Source organism: Callorhinchus milii, unplaced genomic scaffold (genome assembly GCF_018977255.1).
Source record: "Callorhinchus milii isolate IMCB2004 unplaced genomic scaffold, IMCB_Cmil_1.0 Scaffold8, whole genome shotgun sequence".
Lineage (NCBI taxonomy): Eukaryota > Metazoa > Chordata > Chondrichthyes > Chimaeriformes > Callorhinchidae > Callorhinchus > Callorhinchus milii.
In genome coordinates, this window is record NW_024704749.1 from 13,020,188 (window position 1) to 13,039,893 (window position 19,706).

The 19,706-nt window shown below is 42.7% G+C and overlaps 1 protein-coding gene across 2 annotated transcripts; it reads left to right on the forward strand.

Moving 5' to 3' along the window:
* The first annotated feature begins 33 nt into the window (after positions 1-33).
* Positions 34-19,473, forward strand: sart3 (spliceosome associated factor 3, U4/U6 recycling protein). Of its 2 annotated transcripts, none has more exons than XM_007901740.2 (19): positions 34-194; positions 2,945-3,071; positions 5,852-5,956; positions 7,503-7,687; positions 8,040-8,145; positions 8,659-8,783; positions 9,191-9,346; positions 10,222-10,360; positions 10,781-10,888; positions 10,983-11,060; positions 11,579-11,637; positions 11,803-11,912; positions 13,004-13,116; positions 14,009-14,085; positions 14,864-15,023; positions 15,619-16,067; positions 16,807-16,959; positions 18,071-18,246; positions 18,839-19,473. In XM_007901740.2, exons 1-19 carry the CDS (start codon positions 63-65, stop codon positions 19,008-19,010), a joined length of 2,730 nt encoding a protein of 909 aa, XP_007899931.1. In that variant the 5' UTR covers positions 34-62; the 3' UTR covers positions 19,011-19,473. The 2 variants fall into 2 exon arrangements, with proteins under 2 accessions (XP_007899931.1, XP_042193765.1); XM_042337831.1 differs by having other exon boundaries at positions 2,993-3,071.
* The last annotated feature ends 233 nt before the right edge of the window (positions 19,474-19,706 follow it).

A 19,706-nucleotide genomic window follows, 5' to 3' on the forward strand; every position in this document is an offset into this window, starting at 1 on the left:
ACGGCGCCGGAACCGGAACTGACGGACCGGAAGTAGCCGAATTATTGTGCATAGTTTCCAAGATGGCGGCGGCGGCGGCAGGTGGGGAGTTTGAAGGCCCGGAGCCCGAGGAGCCCGGAGCCGAGTCCGAGGAGCAGACCGACGACTCCTCTGGAGATGACAATGAGGCGGAAATCCAGCGGCTGGAGGAGCAGGTGCTGAGGGCAATCTGTATAGGGTGTTCACAAAGTCCTGTTACTCCCTGTTGTTTCTCCAGTTACTGACCAACAACTGACACATGTGGGAGATGATAATAATTGTATTTAGAAGTTACTTCATTGTATTCACTACAACTGTATTTAAATGTCCAGAGGATGGGGTGTGTTGGTGGGCGTCATCGTTTTCATGGCTTTTTCTGTAACATGGATAGAGTGAGGAGGAAATTACTGGAATCAGACATTGTCACACTCGACTCATCTGCAACAGAATTTTTTTTGTAAGATAAAACAATAGGGGTTAACAGGACTTTGTGAACACCCTGTACAAAAATATCCCCAGTAGAGAGTTCGGGTCAGAGGCCAGATTTATTTGGATTGATGGTATAATATCCTGGCATTTGATATAGCCCCTTATCAAGTCTTTGAGACAACAACAACAAAATTGCATTTGTAAAGCACCTTTCATGTCGGGAGGATGTCCCAAGGCACTGAACAGTCAGGGATCAGGACCCGAGTGTGGGGGGCAGGGTTGGGATGAGGAAGGGCAGAGAGGTTAGGGGGGGCAGCTGAAGGCAAAAAGGCAGGCCTTGAGTCGTGCCTTGAAGGAGGTAAGGGAGGAAGCGAGGCAAAGGAATTGTGGGATGGAGTTCCAAAGAGTGGGGGCAGAGAGGCTGAAAGCCTGGCCGCCGATGGTAGAGCTGGTCGGGTAGGAGACCGCAAGCAGGCTGGAGCCTGCTGAGCAGAGGGAGCGGACAGGTTGATAGCGGGTCAGCAGGTCAGAGATGTACGAAGTGGCAAGGCCATGGAAAGTGAGGACGAGGATTCTGAATTCTATCCTCTGAGGGATAGGGGGAGCCAGTGGAGTCGGGCGACGGTGGGAGTGATGGGGTCACGGAGCCTGTTCCGGGAGGGCACATGAGCTGCAGAGTTCTGGATGATCTGCAGCTTGTGAAGGGAAGAGTTGGGGAGGCCGACAAGGAGGGAATTTCCGTAGTCGAGCCTTGAGGTGACGAATGCATTTATGAGGGTTTCAGCGGCCTGAGGGGTGAGACAGTGGCGCAATCGAGCAATGTTGTGGAATTGGGGGAAGGCAGTGCTGGTCATAGCATGGATAACAACAACAACAATACGTTTGTATGGTGCCTTTCATGTTGGGAGGATGACCCAAGGCACTGATAAGGGGGGAAAGGAAAGTTGAGGGTCGAACAAGATGCCCAGGTTCCCAACTGGCTTAGTGTGCCACTGTGGATGTTGATGCTGCCAGTGCCTGAGGTGCTGGTGCGAGCCAATCAGGAGGGCCTCGGTCTTGCTGACATTCAGCTGTAGAAAGTTGGCTCTCATCCAGGACTTGATGTCAGACAGACAGTCCGTCAGGACGTCAATTGTCCTGGAATCGAGGGTGGAGGCGGCAAGATAGAGTTGGGTGTCATCCGCGTACATTTGGAAGTTGACCCCATGTCTGCTGATGATGTCACGAAGGGGGAGCATGTAGAGATTGAAGTGGAGGGGACCGAGGACAGAGCAGTGAGGAACACCGCATGAGATTGTGCGGAGGCTGGAAGAGAAACCATTGGCGGAGACAAATTGGAGACGGTGTGAGAGATAAGACCTGAACCATTCAAGGACAGAACCTTGAAAGTTGAGGTGAGAGGAGAGGTGGTGGAGGAAGATGAAGTGTCCACAGTATCGAACGCAGCCGAGAGGACGAGGAGGCAGAGGGAGCCCTGGTCACAGATGGACAAAATGTAAATTTGTCACCTTGACCAGAGCATTTTCCATGCTGTGAGCAGCATGGAAACCCGATTGGAGGGGCTCGTGAAGGGAGTGGTAGGAGAGGAATGAGCGAAGCTGGCAAGCAACGACTCTTTCAAGGACCTTCGAAAGAAAAGGCAGGTTGGAAGGGGGCTGGGGGTTAGAAGGCAGGGACGGGTTCAGGGAAGGATTTTTCGGAATGGGGGTGATTGTAGCTGTTTTTAGGGGGATGGGAACAGTGCCAGATGAAAGGGAGAGATCGATGGTGTCAGAGAGTAGAGGGGAAAGAAGGTGGAGCTAAGAGGTAAGGAGAGAGGTGGGGATGGGGTCAAGGGAGCGGGTGGTGTGTTTCATGCTGCAGATGGTGGTGGTGAGAGAGGAGGGGGAGACAGGTTTGAAAATGTGGAAGGAGGGAGGGATGGGTTGGGGCGAATGAGAGGGAGTGGTGGTTGGGAGGGCAGAGGCAGCCGAATGGATCCCCTCAATTTTGGACTTGAAGAAATCCAGCATCTCTTGAGGAGAGAATGGGCGAGGCATAGGAGGGTGGAGAGAGAGCCGGTTGGTGGGACCTTCCAAAGCACTTTACAGAATATACTGTAAAGTGAATTAATTTTTTTCAATGAAATGTGTGAATGAGCATCCTCAACAAATTTTAAAGCACTACAGGTTATTTGCCCATTTCCTTTTACAATTATCTAAAAAAAAGCATTTGTTGTAATATGTTTGTTTCTGTCAAAACGTACTAAGTCCTCAGCTCCAGTGTGAAAGATTAACCATTTTCCACGTGATCAGACTGAGATCAGACTACACATCTCTTCAGGGCTCAACAATCTCTATTTTATTAGCTGAGGAAAATAGTTTAAAGATAATAAAATAGCTATTTTTGATTTAAAAGTAACCACTTTTACTGTAAGATGCGAACAAGACATCATGTAAATGAAATGTGATGCTGGGCACAGCCCAGACAGCAGCAATGACTTGTACTGTAATTTTAGCTTTCCATCAGTGCCTATGACTATAACTGTCACGTGGATCTGATTAAGTTGCTGCAGCAGGAGGGGGACCTGGTGAAACTACGATGTGCTCGACAGAAAATGAGTGATCTTTTTCCCCTGACTGAAGGTAAGATCACAACCATCAATAGTAAAAGCATAATCAAAGTAGGTAGGGCTGCTAAAAAGAAGAAAAAGTTGAGTTTGTCATAGAGAGTAAGTCAATAGCAAAGATACAAAGTACAGTAGAGCCCAATTTCAACACTACTGTATTTGGGATCATGCTCTTTTTGGATATAGAGAGGGTATGCATATGAGGGCATAACACTAAGTACATTTTCACTCTGTACACAGTGCAGACCCACCACCTGCTCCTTTGACCCCATCCCCACTCCACTCTTTATCTCCCAGCTCCACCTCCTTGCCCCACATATCACAGACATCGTCAACCTGTCCCTCTCCTCTGGCTCTGTTCCCATTCCCTTAAAAACTGCCACCGTCACTCCCACCTTGAAAAAACCCTCCCTTGATGCGTCTCAGCTATCAAGCTACCGGCCCATCTCCAACCTCCTCTTCCTGTCCAAGGTCCTTGAACGAGTTGTCGCCTCCCAGCTGCGCTCTTTCCTCTCTACCCATTCATTATTCGAACCCCTTCAGTCGGGTTTCCGTGCTGCCCATAGCACAGAAACTGCCCTGGTCAAGGTCACCAATGACATCCTGACCATCTGCGACCAGGGCTCCCTCTGCCTCCTCGTCCTCCTCGACCTATCGGCAGCATTCGATACGGTCGACCACGCTATCCTACTCCACCGCTTGTCCTCCCACCTCAACCTTCAAGGCCCTGTCCTTGAGTGGTTTAGGTCGTACCTCTCCCACCGTCTTCACTTTGTTTCCACGAACGGCTTTTCCTCCAGCCCCCGCACTGTCTCGTGTGGTGTCCCTCAGGGCTCTGTCCTCGGTCCCCTCCTCTTCACCCTCTATATGCTCCCCTTGGTGACATCATCCGCAGACATGGGGTTAACTTCCACATGTATGCGGATGACACCTAACTCTACCTTTCCTCCTCTACCCTCAACTCCACGACCACCGATGTCCTGACAGCTGTCTGTCCGACATCGAGTCCTGGACGAGAGACAACTTTCTTCAGCTCAACTTGCGTAAAACTGAGGCCCTCCTGATTGGCTCACGTCAGCGCCTCCGCATCTCTGGCGCTGACAGCATCAGCATCCAAGGCTGCACTCTCCACCTCTCAAACCTAGTCAGGAACCTCCGTGTTCTGTTCGACCCTGAGCTGTCTTTTCTCCCTCATATCCGCGCCACAACTGGCACCGCCTTCCATCTCCTCTGGAATATCGCCAGACTACGGCACTACCTCTACCTCACCCCTCACGCTGCTGAAACACTGGTCCACGCCTTTATCACCTCATGGCTGGACTATGGGAACTCTCTCCTCGCCGGCCTTCCTGGCACCTCCCTCCACACTGCAGGTCATTCAGAACTCTGCAGCTCGTGTACTGTCCCGCACCAGGCTTCACGAACACATCACTCCCACCCTCGCTCGCCTCCACTGGCTCCCCATCCCCCAGAGGATTGATTTCAAGATCCTCATCCTCACCTACAAGGCCATTCACGGCCTTGCTCCCTCCTACCTCTCTGACCTACTATCCCCCTACCTACCTGCTCGTACCCTCCGTTCCTCTGCCTCCGGTCTGCTCCACATCCCCCGCCCCAACCGCCCTACCATCGGTGGCCGAGCCTTCAGCCTCTCAGCCCCTCGGCTCTGGAACGCTATCCCCCAGTGCTTTCGTCGCTTCCTCCCTTTCCTCCTTCAAGGCCGGTCTCAAGACCTTTCTCTTTGACCATACCTTCAGCTCCCCTCTCGGCTCTCTACCCCCTCCTTGCTCCCTCCCTTCCCTACCCTCACCCTGACCATTTCCCCCCAAGGCTCGGGTCCTGACCCAACTGTACAGCGCCTTGGGACGTCCTCCCGACGTGAAAGGCGCTCTATAAATGGAATCTTGCTGTTGTTGTTGTTGCTCAGTCCGTGACTCACTTTCTCTGTCTCTGTTAACTATCTGACTGTATGTATATCTTGGTTTCTCTCTGAGTCAATGTGACTTTTTCTCCCTCTCTTTGACACAATCAGGAAAAATTCTTATCACTGGTTACAGTGCACCCAATTACATTATTCTGCAAAATTTCACTCTACTTTACCTCTGAGATTTCTGTACCACTGCTGAAAAGTATACACAGTTATTATGCAGATATGTGATACTCTGCTGTAAGATTTTTGCTTCAGATTTCACAGAACACAAATATATTGGGAATGTAGAGTAGTTAATTAATGGGGCTTTGTATTCAAAGATAAATGGTACTAATATTGGGTGTTGGCCTGGCTCAGATGGTAGCAGTCTTACCTCTTAGTCAGAAGGTTGTGAATTTAAGTCCCAATATCAGGACTTTGAACTGATATAGTCTAAGATGACACTGGAATTCATTGTTGGATTTTTAAAGGTGCTATTCTTTGAATTAGATGTTAAACTGAGGTCCTGGTCTACCTGTTCAGGTGGATGTCAAAGATATCATGGCACTATCGGGAAAGAGAAAAGAGTTTCTCCCGGTATTCTGGCCAAAGATCCCACAAATAAAATTGGTTATTCATTTGTGGGACATTTCTGCTTTTGCCTACAACATACACAGTCACTAGCTACACTTAATAATTAAATCCCGTGAAACCCTCCTGGCGCGAAAGGTGCCAGGATAATTATTCTCATTGGTCCTGTATTCAGATGTTGCAATTTTGTAGATTTTCCTAGGTGAAAATTGGTAATTTAGGCGCCAGCATTCTACATTGAGAGAACATGGTCATGTCCCTGAATAAAGCTGCCAATTGATCTGGTTTTATTGCAGAGCTCTGGCTGGATTGGCTCAAGGATGAGATTCGAATGGCAATAGAAAAACCTGACATGGAAAAGGCTTATCAGTTGTTTAAGAAGTCTGTGAAAGACTATATCTGTAAGTATTTTATTACTTAGATTTTTATTCTGAATCAATATTGCGAAACCACAAATTCTATTAGTTATGGAGGATAAGCCTACACAATTGTTGTTATCATTGTTGCCACTAATGGACTCAGCTCCTATCTGCTTGTTGAAATTAAGTTGTGGAGACCAGAATGCTTTTGTGTGGCTGTGAATGGGTGAAGATGAGGATCATTTCCCAGATACAGTAAAGCATTTGAAATTTCACCGAAGTTGTCCCATTGGCCAGGACATCAAGCTTGTCCTTTTTAATTAATCTCAGTCCCAGCTAATTGCCTTCTCATCATATCCCATGCCCACTCTCTGTCTGGAGATATTTATTTGTGACTTGAACTCAATTATATATTTATTTCAGTATCTTGCCTGCTAATTTATTCAATAAATCTATTAGCCTCTTGTTTTGTTATAAAAGAGTTCTGCTTGACTTCTTAACTTGAAACTTGCCACTTTGTAATCTTGAAGCATTCAATTTGGCCACACCTTGAAGTCTTCTCTTTGCTAAAGATCAGTTATCTCATCCTCTCCAGCGCTTCGAGATGCTACCCTCATAAAAGAAACTATATAAAAATGCACATTGTTGTTTTCTCATAAGTGAATTCTATATTTCTAGATTTGCTCACTGCTAGATGACAATATTTCCCTTTGGTAAAGAACTAAAGTGCATTGGAAGGCAGTTCAGAAAATTCGAATCTGCAGCCTCTCACCGGCAAATCTCTCTGACAAATGTATTTTCTCACAATGTAAAGTTTTCCCTCATAAAATGTGCAAATATGTACATATAAAATTTTAAATCTGTATTTAATTCACATTGCAAGTGGTTAGAGCACTCACCTCGCAAGCGAGAGCCCTGGGTTCGACTTCCGGCAGGGTGAAACGTTGGGCAAGTTTCGTTACTCCACATGCCTCTGTTTACCAGCAGTACGTAGGAACCCAGTTGTTAGTCGATTGGCGGATCACTTTCCGGGGGTAATAATTCCTTCAAAATAGATTTTAAAAATTTAATCGCTCACTCAATCCACGACTGTTTGTGGGAACGCTGCTGTGGGCAATTGGCTGCTGCGTTTTGCCCACAAAATATACAGTGGATTCACTTTACAGTGTGTCCTGTGAAGCACTTTGAGTCGTCTCAAAACCGTGATTAGGCGCCGGGTCAAATGCCAGGATTGTTATATAACAGCACATACGGTGTCGGTACAGACTGCTCTGGATACTTCGCATCCTTTACATTTTTGTTTCCTTCGATACATTTAGTCATCAGTGACCGTCTGCCCAAGAGGCTGTTTCCAGCCAATGAGAATGGGATTTAATGGAACCATTACGTATTGAAGTAAGATGTCATGCTTGGCACATTGCAGTTGCTAAAAGGACTCAATAACTACTGGAGTAGATTCATCACAAATTCTATTTGTGATTGGAAAACTTTCCAGAGGGTGAAAAATGGTTAACATCTAAGGCTACATTGTAGAGAGTTCTGTTTAATTCTGTTTTGTCAATCTGCTAACTGATTGATTTAAATCCAGGTCCTGAAATATGGCTGGAATATGCCCAGTATTCCATCGGCGGGATAGGGGAGCAAGGTGGTATTGACCAAGCTCGTGGAATATTTGAACAAGCGTTAACTGCTGTCGGATTACACATGACGAGAGGAACTGCAATCTGGGAGGCCTTTAGAGAGTTTGAAAATGCTATTTTAGGAACGTTGCAGGTAAGAGAACTATATACCACATTGCTAAAAAGGGGGATGTAGCGATATTGTCCATTGATAAAGGAAATATTAGCATTTCTTTCAAGAGAGTAATCATAATAGAACAGAGATAAATCACAGGAAAGGTTGGGATGAACCTATAAACCATTAATCTTATCCATTCAGAATACACAGCCTACTGTCTTTGTATTGCAGCATCAATCTGTTTTTTTTAATGAGCCCATGAACCTGGACTGAACCAGGTTGCTTTGGAAAGCTCTGGGTGAGTTTAAGAGAATATTCTTGTGATGTCAGGTCAGTCCATCAATTTCAAATAAACAGATTAACAAAGCTTCTCTTTTCTTCCCACTAGCCACCAGCTGGCAGTGTTATACCTCTTGAACAGCAGGAAATGATAAATGCACAACTTCACCGAATCCATACACTGTTCAAGAGACAGCTGGCTGTCCCCTTGCTTGGTAAGATGGTTTGAAATGACAAGAGGTAAACCAAGTGGAATCTAATGCCGACATTGTAGCTCTATTTGGTGGTGGGTAAATAACAATTTGACTACTGAGGATTACAATAGGCAATGATCCCTTATTATCCCAAATTGCAGCATGTGTCCTTTCCCGCACCAGACTGGTTCTCCATCCCAGAGTCTCTCTGTCCTGCGCCCACCTTCCTACGTTTAAAACCCATCTTAAGATCTTATCTTTTCGATTGTGATTTCAGTCACCTTTCCCAACCCTTCAGATCCCAGTCAGCTGTGTAAAGTGCTTTGAGACGTTGTCTCAACATGAAAGACGCAACATAAATGTAAGGTGTTATTCTTCTCCTGGCTGAAGGAGTCAACGCATCGACAGAAATATAACATGTATAAAACTGGAGAAATTTAACTAATTGCAAGTAACTGTAACAGTACCGTCAGAATGTCTGCTCCATAAAATTAGCTCAGATACTTTAATAAGTGGTGATTTTGCTCTGTACAGATATGGAAGCTACATTTGTGGAGTATGAAGCGTGGTCTGAGGAGCCTCTTGAAGCATCTGTGATTCAGCAGTATAAGAAGGCCCTGCAACAGATGGAGAGATATAAACCCTATGAAGAAGCTCTGGTACAATCTAACCTCTGTACTGTAGCAATGGAGTTTTGCCTCCTAAATTTATATGATTCTGTGTGACAGATGTGTCGAAGGAAGCTTTTGGAAAGTTGGATGGTTAGCGAGATGCATCAAAGGTCCACTACTACCTGAATCTGATTAATATCCCAATTCTGTTTTTTTGGGGTGTTACAATTGAGTAGCTCTTTCAGAATTTTCCGTATTTTAAAATATGTTCACAGTTCAGCAGCAGCTGAACATCCTCTGTCCTAATCCTAAAAACCTTTCATTATCGCTTTACTATACAGCCACCACATAATCCTCCATATTCATAACATTAAAAGTAACTTAATTTTAGTTCTTTTTTTTTCTCAAAATATAGCCTGTCTTAAAAATATTCCATTTTAAATATGATGTTGCAGCTGGTAGCAGAGCCACCCAAGTTGGCAGAATACCAGTTTTATATTGACTTTGAGATGAAGACGGGAGATCCAGCACGGATTCAAATCATATTTGAACGAGCACTGGCAGAGAACTGTCTTGTACCGGACTTATGGACACGTTTTACTCTGTATTTGGTAAGGAATTTCCCGCCTGAAAAAGCCTGCCTAGGTGTAACTGTTCATTTCTCACTACACTTGAGACAGTTCTTAGGAAATTTTCTCATCAACTAAGCAGACAATTGGCTGAACGATGATGGGAAGCAAATGTGAAGGGCTGTTAAGAGTCTCCGTCTCATTAGATTTATGATTTAAAATTTTCCCCTTCTCTGAATTAATTCTGTCAGATAAAATTATAAACTAGCAGCAATCCTTCCCAGTGGTGATCTGCTGTGTGCACCGTGAAGACCTCTTCTACTCCTGTGGTAGCTGTAGAAAGATCCAGTTATATTACAGCATTGGATCTATGTTCACAAAAGGTGCTCACCTGCTATTCTTAAGATGTAGCAATTTTTGAAGAGCAACATAAAAACAGGATTGAGCTGAGAAATAGCAAGGGATTCATCATATCACTGACAGTATATTATAAACCAAATAGAATAGATTCTGAGTTTTAAGTATTTGAAGGCAATACAAGAGGGTGTGAGACAAAGGAAGGTCCAGAGAGTGGGAGCATAGTAGCTGAAAGATTAACCATCGAAGGAAGATCAGAGGGGGAGACAAACATGCAGCTGACCTCGGTTCTAGAAGCGGAGAACTGAACAAAACTGGGTGAAGGAGATTGCTGTGGTGTTGTCAGGACAGGGAGGGATTTGAGGGTCAGCATGAAGATCTTGAAGTCAATCTGCTGGGAGATGGAGAGCCAGTGGAGCTTGGCAACGTTGGGGGTAATGGGCAGATGGAGTGTAGTACATGATGTGAAAACTTCATGAAGGCTAGGCCATTTGTTTGATTCACAATGTGGTTGTATAATCCAGGGAAAATATTTTTAGCATTTGCATTGGCTTTTCAAGGATAAACAGTTGAAGATTAAAGACTTGGTTCTATCTGCTTATGAGCGAGCTGTTCGAAATTGCCCTTGGACACTTGGGTTGTGGAAAAATTACCTTCTAGCATTGGAAAGACATGGAGCTGCACATAAGACCGTAATAGGTAAGCCTTATAGAGAAAACAGTGTGCATATTTCATTTGGCATAAGTTTACAAGGTTACCTTTGAAGAGATGGGAAAAGAATTTACTAAAATAAGAAGGGAGAATTATGAGTTGGTAAATTAATTGACAAGAAGACAGAACTATTCAACAGGTAATTAGTTCATTGCAAAAAACGTATGTAGGGTAAAACTCTATCCATGTTGTATTTGAAAGTTTCCCACTGTTTATCCACTGTCTTATGTGCCAGTTACAAAAGTTGTAAACAGCTAGCCCACAACAATCAAGGAATAAAAATCTTCCATCACAAAAAAGTTCCATCATGCATCAGTTCCTATCTGACTTTGAGATTCTGCCATGATATTTAATTGAGTTATGAAGTTCCAGGTGATTCACAAAGTAATATTTTATTCTAATTGGTAGATACTTTTGAAAAGGCATTGAATGCTGGGTTCATCCAGGCCCTGGACTATGTGGAACTTTGGCAAGCGTACCTTGACTACCTGAGGCGTAGAGTCAATTTCAGCCAAGGTACGAAATAGTGGTGGCTGTTCATTTCACCTCTTCAATCGGGGAATGGTGATAAAGCATAAATATTCACATTGCATACTTTTGCTTTGGATAGATTCCAGTGAGGAACTAGAGGAGCTCCGATCTGCTTTCACTCGTGGACTAGACTACTTGAAACAGGACGTAGAGCAACGTAAGTTTTTCTATTTAAAAGTGCATTACTGCCAAGGATTATATACTATTTCTGGGTAACTGAGGAGCAGTTATTTCTATTGGAAGGTGATTTGGACTCTATAGACATACAGACTTCAGATGAGCACCAGGCAGGCTGGAGCTCAGAGTAGCAACTTGTTCTGAAAATATATTAAACTGCCATATATTTTGGGATGTTCCATTCTAAAGCAGTGCACCCTTTACGTAACTGTGGTTGTTTGCTTGCTATCAGATCTTATTGCTAATAATTGGGTGAGCCACCGTTCATTGATGGCATGGATTCCCAAGCCACAGCACCACCTTAGCCACAGAGAAAGTTACAGTAATCAAGGCTTTCACAGATGAAGATCACAATAAATTAAAGAACCCGGGAAAAGTCGAGGAAAGGAGAAGTCCATCTGGGTGTTAACTAACCCGAAAAGTACAATAACTATTCATGGCGTCTGATTTATATTAAACCTTTAACCTATTAAAACAAAAATTCTTGGTCTTTTTTAGGATTCAGTGAAAGTGGGGATCCTTCATGTACCATCTTACAGAATTGGGCGCGGATTGAGGTAAGACTCAAACCCACTGGTTTCTGTTTGCAAATAGAATATCAATGAAGCTAATGTCAAAAGAAGAGAGGAAATTGTAAAAATTACAAGATCTCCAATCAAGCAAAGTGAGAGCAAATATTCCTAACCGTGGATCCAAATTGTTTTACAACATCTATATTTTAGGCTGGACGCTGCAATAACGTGCAGAAAGCTCGGGAACTCTGGGACAGTATAATGACCAAAGGGAATGCCAAGTACGCCAACATGTGGTTGGAGTATTACAACCTGGAGCGGTAAGAGCATCGACCATTATTCCTCAACTCCTGGAGGCACTAATTCTTGGTGAGACGGGCCTGGCTCAAGCCTGTTCTGCCATTTAATTAGATCATGGCTGATCTGTACCTCAACTAATCCTTTCAATTCCAATTTCCTGCTTTCTCCCCATATCCCTTAATACCCTGACCTACCAAAAATCTGTCAACCTCACTCTTCAAGTTGTGGATGGATCCAGCATCCACAGCCTTTTGGGGGAGAGAATTCCAGATTTCGACCACCCTTTGGGTGAAAAAATGCTTCCTGATTTCACTCTTAAATGGCCTGGTTCTAATTTTAAGACTATACCCCCTTGTTTTGGATTTCCCCACCAGAGGAAATAGCGTCTCTGTATCTAGACTGTCAGATCCCTTTATCATCATAAATACCTCAATCAAATCACCCCTCAACCATCTAAACTCAAGGGAGCACAATCCAAGTTTACTCAGCGTTTCCTCATAACTTAACCTTTTTAGCTTGCTCATAAGCTGAAGCATCATTTCTTCCCTTTGTATTCCAGGCCCTCGAGATAAAGGCCAACATTCCATTTGCCTTTTTGATTATTTTTTGCACCTGGAAACTAATTTTTAGTGATTTGTGGATATGGACATCCAAATCTCTTTGCTCCTCCACAGTTCTTAATTCTTCCCCATCAAGAAAATATTCTGCTTTATCTTTTTTGGGTCCATAGTGGATGACCTCACACTTCCCTACATCGAACTATTTGTAGGAAAATATGGCAGCCAATTTGTGCACGGCGATGTCCCACAAACAGCCATAAATCAATGACTAATTTTATTTAGGGGTTATTGGCCATGACACTGGGAGAAACTCCCTTCTCTTTTCGAATAGTGCTGCAGGATCTTTAACATCCACCTGAACAGGCAGAAATTTCAGTCTCTTTGGGGTGGTTTTGTAAGTCTTGCCTATGCTCACAAGAATAGCACAACTGTCAAGAATTGGAAGTATGGAACATGCACTCCATTACACGCATCAGAATTGACAGAAGCCTGTGTTGTGCCTTATTTTCTGGACAGGAATAAAATACTGTTTATATTTGGTTGTGATACAGAGCTTACGGTGACCCTCAGCACTGCAGAAAGGCATTGCTTCGGGCAGTACAGTGTACTACTGATTACCCTGAACATGTTTGTGACGTATTGCTCAACTTTGAGAGGATGGAAGGTAAGTGGTTGGGTAACCCACAAAGTGTTCATTAAATAAGGAGTAATCAATTGCACTGGATTACGTATTATTGGGCAAACTGATTATAGAGTCCCTCAATGTTACAGCCTATAAAGAGACCATTTGTCCCATCAAGTCTGCACTAGGGCTGTTCTCCATGCCAAACATAATCTAATCCTATGCTGTCGCTCAATATCCAGACCCATTCATATTCCCCTTTGTTCAACTAATTTATTTTTAAAAGAAGCTATGAATGCTACATCAGCAACAGTTTGTGGCAGAGAATTATACATTCTAATCCCTTATGTAAAGCTTTTTTTCCAGCTTCTCTTTCAAGTTTTTTGTGATTATCTTGCAAACGTCTTAGCAAGTGAGTTTCAGGAGTTAGATACTATATGAAAGAGCAGGCCTCAGGGGTAGTAATCTCAGGATTACTCCTGGTAACACATTATGCTAGTCCACAATACCAAGAATGCCGTAGTCAAAGCCACCAATGGCATTTTCACTATCTGATGAGGACTCTCTCAGGCTCCTTGTTCTTGTTGACCTCTATGCCGCCTTCGACACTGTCAACCATTCTATCCTTCTCCATCAGCTTTCCTCTCAGCTCCACTTTCATGGTTCTGCCTTACCTATCCTGATGTCTCCACTCCATGTCTAATAGCTGCTTCTCCTCCCAACCTCCCATTATCTTGTGCAGCATTCCTCAGGAGTTCTATCCTTGGTCCTGTTTAAAGATTGATATAGAGCTGAGAGTAAAAGAAAACATTAAGATTATGCATTTATTTAGTTAAAGCAAAATTGCAATTTCAGCCTTTTTAATATTGAACTATCATGCAATTTCAACTACTTATTAAGTGTGACTTTGGAAACCTTTTTTCCCTCCTTTCAGGTTCTTTGGAAGACTGGGACTTAGCTGCAGAGAAAACTGAGGCCAAACTGAATCGAGTTAATGAGCAAAGAGCCAAGGCAAGATTCCAACCATCCACGTTTTTTACCTATGGGAGAAACTCAAGACACAAAGAGTCTAATGTGGGGAGAGGGAGGGTGAGAATGGGTAGCGTAGGTGATGTGTTCCGAGAGAATGGCAGTGTATATGTTTGTGTATGTAAATGCGCGGGTAGATAGGCTACAGTCTTTTCCCCGCGAGCAGGTAGTGGTACACAGGAATGCTTACACATTACTCAGTTTCTCATCTTTTATTTAATCCCAGATAAAATTTCATATTTGAGAGCATTGTGTGGTGTTTACTGCACAAACTGTGGCCATTGCAGCTGCAGTGGGACTCATGAACCATAGAAATTTACTGAAGGCCATTCAGCCCATCGTGTCTGCAATCCAATTTACAGTCCTTTCAGTCTCATTTACCCAAATGACCATATTTTTCAGTCCCATTTACCCTAATGACCCTAACTCATTAACCCTAATGAGTGAAAGTTGTGGACAAAACTATAACCTGGAAAGTTAACTCATTGGATTTGCTTCTCAAGTCCAGTTGTGTCGGTGGGCTTGCACCAGGAGGTTTAGAATATCTACTAATCTCCTGTTTTGCTAAAGCATTGAATGCAAAATGTTCAGGCTGCTTGGCTTGGCTGTAACTAACATTTAAACCCTCTTTGTGTTATATCTTTAATTGTGTAAGTAAACAGAGTGTGCAAATTGAAAATATAATTTTGTACTATTGATTGAAAAATCTGTTCGCTGTGAATCTTGAGTAATTTGGTTGAACGGATTTTTTTTATTTCAGGCTGCAGCAAAGGAAGCACTGATAGCTCAGCAGGAAGAGGAGAGAAATGTCGACCGGAGGAAGAGTAGGGCTGAGAAGAAAGCTGCTAAAAAGGCCCAGAAACAGACATTGTCTGGAGAGAAACGCAAAGCAGAGAATGAGGAATGGGGTGAAGAATTCGGTAACTATTCCAACAGCAAACGAGCATTTATTCATATTGTTGAAATTGTATCTGCCATAGTAACGAGATGGAAATTTGGAAAGTGACCAGGAGAAAAAACAAAAATGCTTTGTTTATGTTCTCATTTCTTGGAGCAGCGCTAATCTGTGTTTTAAATATGCCGCCCAGCTTCAGGGCTTATGCTAAATGGTGATGAACAGCCTTGAGGGTGCAGTACAGTTTTACCCTCACCCCATTATTGTTCCAGGTTTACTTTCTCAATCCCATTTTATATCTGATATGGTTCCATAAGGTTCTATCAGAAATATCCCATCTGTGTCTGAAAGTTCCAAACCTACAGTACTTGGTTGTTCATAGCTCATCCCTCGAACACGATTAGTTCTGAGGTTTGGCTGCCCCTTGTGCTGTGGCACCAAATCTCCACATGGACACGTTACAGCCATGAAATTGTTTATTGTTTTCTTTCCTTTACCTTTGGAATTCAAAAATTATTTAATTCTGTTTGCCTTCGTTGCTGCTTCAGGTCAGTAAAGCATTTTTAACATTTCACTCGATTCATGGGGGAGGCTGTAAATGATTCATCTTTGACTTCTAGATCAGCCAAGTAAGAAAACTCGAGCTAATGACACAGAGGAAGTGGAGGAAGACATGGAAACGGAGAGTGGAATTCACGGTCATAGAACAATTAAAAAGATTTTAGAGACTCCGGCATCTCAAAAACAAAAAGCAGTAGCTGCTTCCAGAAACGTTCAAAAAGTCCTTCATGATAAGAGCAAGGATAAGTACACCGTGTTTGTCAGCAACCTCTCATACTCTATTCACAACCCTGAAGACAGATTAAAAGAGGTATTTGCTAGCATTGGCCAGATTGCAGAGGTCCGCCCCGTTTACAGCAATAAAGGCCATTTCCGAGGCTATTGTTACGTAGAATTCAGTGAGGAGAAGGAAGTTGCAGATGCTTTGCGGCTAGACCGTGAGCTGGTGGAAGGTCGCCCAATGTTCGTTTCACCTTGTGTTGACAAAACTAAAAATCCAGAATTTAAGGTAATCATTTTTCTTTCATTGGTTATTTTTGCTATTTGCGTCAAGTGATTTGAGACATGCTCCCAATGTAAAAGGCACAATGTAAATTGTAATGTATAGCTTTGGCTCCAGCCTATATCAATTGCAGCACCATTCTATAATATTCTTCAGTCAATATTCCAATCTTTCTTTTTCAGAGGTTTAAAAGTGAGAGTAAAGGCGAAGTTGTCCTATAATAACAACAACAAATTACACTTGTACAGAGTCCTTCAGGTCTGAAAGACGTCCCAGGGCGCTGGTCCTAGGAAAGGACATGGGAAAATTTAACTCCATATGGATTGAGTAAGATGGTCTCAGTCAACTAGTTTTAACTAGTTCCATGACTAATCTTAACTGATAAGTACTTGCCCCAGTGTCACAATATAAATTTAAAGGAAGAAATTATGATATTGGAATTAAATGACGTTGGGGCAATTCAAAGGGTAAAAAAACACTAAGTTACCAAATAAGACTATTAAAAGCAAATAACAAATGAGTTGAAGAGGCTACGGCCTCGTTTCTGGAGAAAGATGCTTTTAGGGATACGGTGTGAATGTGGGTGATGTTAACTTAATAGGTTTGTAGTACCAATTTTCTATTTGATTTCTACTTGTGTTTATCAGTTAATTTACTGGATTAGGTAAAATACAGAGCATTTCATCAGAATTTTGATATGTTACAAATCATAACTGCAGAAATGATAGGCTTTTATGCCCCGCAGGTCTTCAAATACAGTACTAGCTTGGAGAAGCACAAGCTATTTGTGTCGGGTTTGCCCTTCTCCTGTACCAAAGAGGAACTAGAAGAGCTTTGTAAAGAGCATGGAATCCTGAAACAGATCCGTTTAGTCACAAACCGGGCTGGAAAGCCAAAGGTATGTCTTTGTACACTTCTGTGCCCAGGTGAGGAATAAACATGCTTTGTGGTGGAATGGATGTAGACAAGATTTGCTTACGGGTATCACGTATCTTTGAAAATTAACTGGCTACTTCAGTTACATGGCTGAACTTAACAAACAGCTAGAAACACTGCAAAGGAATGAGGGGTAAATTATTTTGAGCACAGGCTCTCCAGGTGGGTTTGCTAGAGGAGGAAGGCGACAAGAAAGACCTATGAGTTGAGTAACACGAGGCAAGAAGGAGACAAAAACCCACCGTATCAAGGTGAGGAGGGAAGCATTGGCACCAGTAAGACCCAACATAACCCAAGGGGAAGTAAGGGCAAAAGCAATGGCTGAAACTTGTGGGGGGTTGGCTATGATTCGGGGGAATAAACAACGAGGCTTGCAAGCGTGTCCTAGAATCTCTTGTATTTGTACGAGTTCCTCCCATTGGCAGGTGAGGATTTACAGTAAGTCACTAAGAATATGCTAGTGGTTAGGATCCTGGTCACAACCAAAGATCTAGGGGAAAAAAGCCTACGATCTTCGGTCGGGAACTCATAGAGGTAGGGAAGAAATTAGAAAGTGCAATATCAAAATATTCAAAAGGACTAATATCTTGCTCACAAGCTGGGTCTGAAAACCTGAGATGAATGCACCAAGTGAATAGATGACTGCAGAGTTGGTGTTAGAAGGATTTACATTTCTAGATTGTTGAGTCAGGGAATGGTGGTACACATGGAATAAACAGCAAAATGTAAGGGCAATGTTGATATTTCAGGTGTAATCTCTGAGTGAAAATGAGAAACGGGAAAAGTGAGTTTTCTATAGATCTCCAGATTGTAGTAAAATGAGTGAACATCTTGGAAATAATGACTCTATTATGACGAAATGAAATATAAAGTTGGGAGGGGATAAGAGTCCACCACAAAGCGATGTTGGCTGGACGTCGTCAGTATTGATCTGGAGTACCGCAGACCTGTCACAGGAACAGGATGAATGTTTCAGCCAGGTTTGCATCCAGCATCTCACAAATGGAATTAATTATTCCATAACTTAATAACCAACAAATTAAGGAAATGTTATTAAAATGTTTTTTTTTCAGGGTCTAGCGTACATTGAATATGAGAATGAAGCCCAAGCCTCACAGGCTGTTCTCAAGATGGATGGAATGATGATTAAAGATCATGTGATCAGTGTTGCTATCAGTAACCCTCCCCAGAGGAAGCCAGGAGATAGCATGGAGACCAGTAGTTTGGTAACTCGGCAGATGTATGGAGCGTAAGTTCTCATTACAGTGTTTTACGTATTGTCTTTCCCTGACTTGTGGATCAGATTCCAAACGCCTTGTCAATATTACTCTCTGCTCTCTGAACAAGAACATCTTGAAATAACTTGCGGAACATTTTCCCTTCCATGGGAAGCAGTTCCCCCAATAAGTTCTGAAATAATATTACTGGATAGTTATTTGTTGTATGAATAATTTTGAAACGTTCGATGGAAGATGCTATATCTTGGGGTCCTGTAGCTCAGTGGTTAGAACACTCACCTTGCAAGCGAGACAGTTCAATTCCAGGCGGGGCGAAGCCTTGGGCAAGTTTCCTTACTCCACACGCCTAACAATAATCCCTCCAAAACAAAACAATAATAAATTGGTCATTTTCAATCTACGACTGTTTGTGGGATGCTGCTGTGCGCAATTGGCTGCCGCGTTTTGCCCACAAATATAGTCGGTTCACTTTACAGCGTATTCTGTGAAGCACTTTGAGACATCGAGAAGACGTGAAAAGCGCTATATCAGATGCAAGGATTATTATTTATGGATTGTTCTAAAGAAGCTAATGCTCACATTTGATTTTAACGATTCTTCTAGAAGAGGCAAAAGTCGAACGCAGCTTGCACTTCTTCCTCGCGCTTTACGACAACAACCAGCACCAGAAACAACTACTGCAAATGGTACGTGCAAGAACCAACATGGAGACTCTACAGAGGGTGAGGCCAAAAGGATGACCAATGCAGACTTTGCAAAGATGTTGATGAAATAATTGGTAATGTTTTCTTTAACATTCTTGGCATCTAGATAAATGTAAACTACTTTTACAAGATATTTTGAGGACTTAGGCATTGGAACAGGCATAATGAACCAGGACAGCAGAACTGTAAATATCCTTATGACAAATGTTCTCTATAATTTTCAAACCTTCGATGGCATTGATAGGTTAGTACTTCATCTGCAGAAATATATTTTTAAAAATCTGATGCATTAAATATGGTTTGAAATTGAGGTTCTGAATACAGTATTTTCAGTGACAAAGTATGTTTTGTAACTGGTGTTGTGTTATGATTACCTAGAAACTCCTGACATTTTACATTTCTTTTGCTCAGTAACAATGTCAATCTGGCAGATTACGTGGACCATTTTATTTTATGAGTCTGTCTTTTGGCCAATTTCAGTATATTCCTGCCTTATATATTTCTGTTCCTGATTAAATGTTTGTATAAAAGAGATTGATGTTGTGTAGCTTTGCTATTTCTCAGCTTGTTTTTTTTTCAGGTTTCCACAAGTTACAAAAAAATAGTTTATAGCTAGGATCCTGCAATTCAATCAAGGCTTTGTAATGGTACAGCCACTCTATATCATATAACCAATTCAATGAAATTAAGGGAAGTTATACAATTTGCAATATAATTAACATTTATATAACACCTTACTTATTCGGAGGATATCTCAAAGTTTTTAA

Coding starts and splice junctions, on each gene's coding strand:
- sart3 (XM_007901740.2), top strand. CDS start 63: ATGGCGGCGGCGGCGGCAGGTGGGGAGTTTGAAGGCCCGGAGCCCGAG. Junction 7,688..8,039: donor CTATTTTAGGAACGTTGCAG/GTAAGAGAACTA, acceptor TCTTCCCACTAG/CCACCAGCTGGCAGTGTTAT. Junction 11,638..11,802: donor AGAATTGGGCGCGGATTGAG/GTAAGACTCAAA, acceptor TCTATATTTTAG/GCTGGACGCTGCAATAACGT.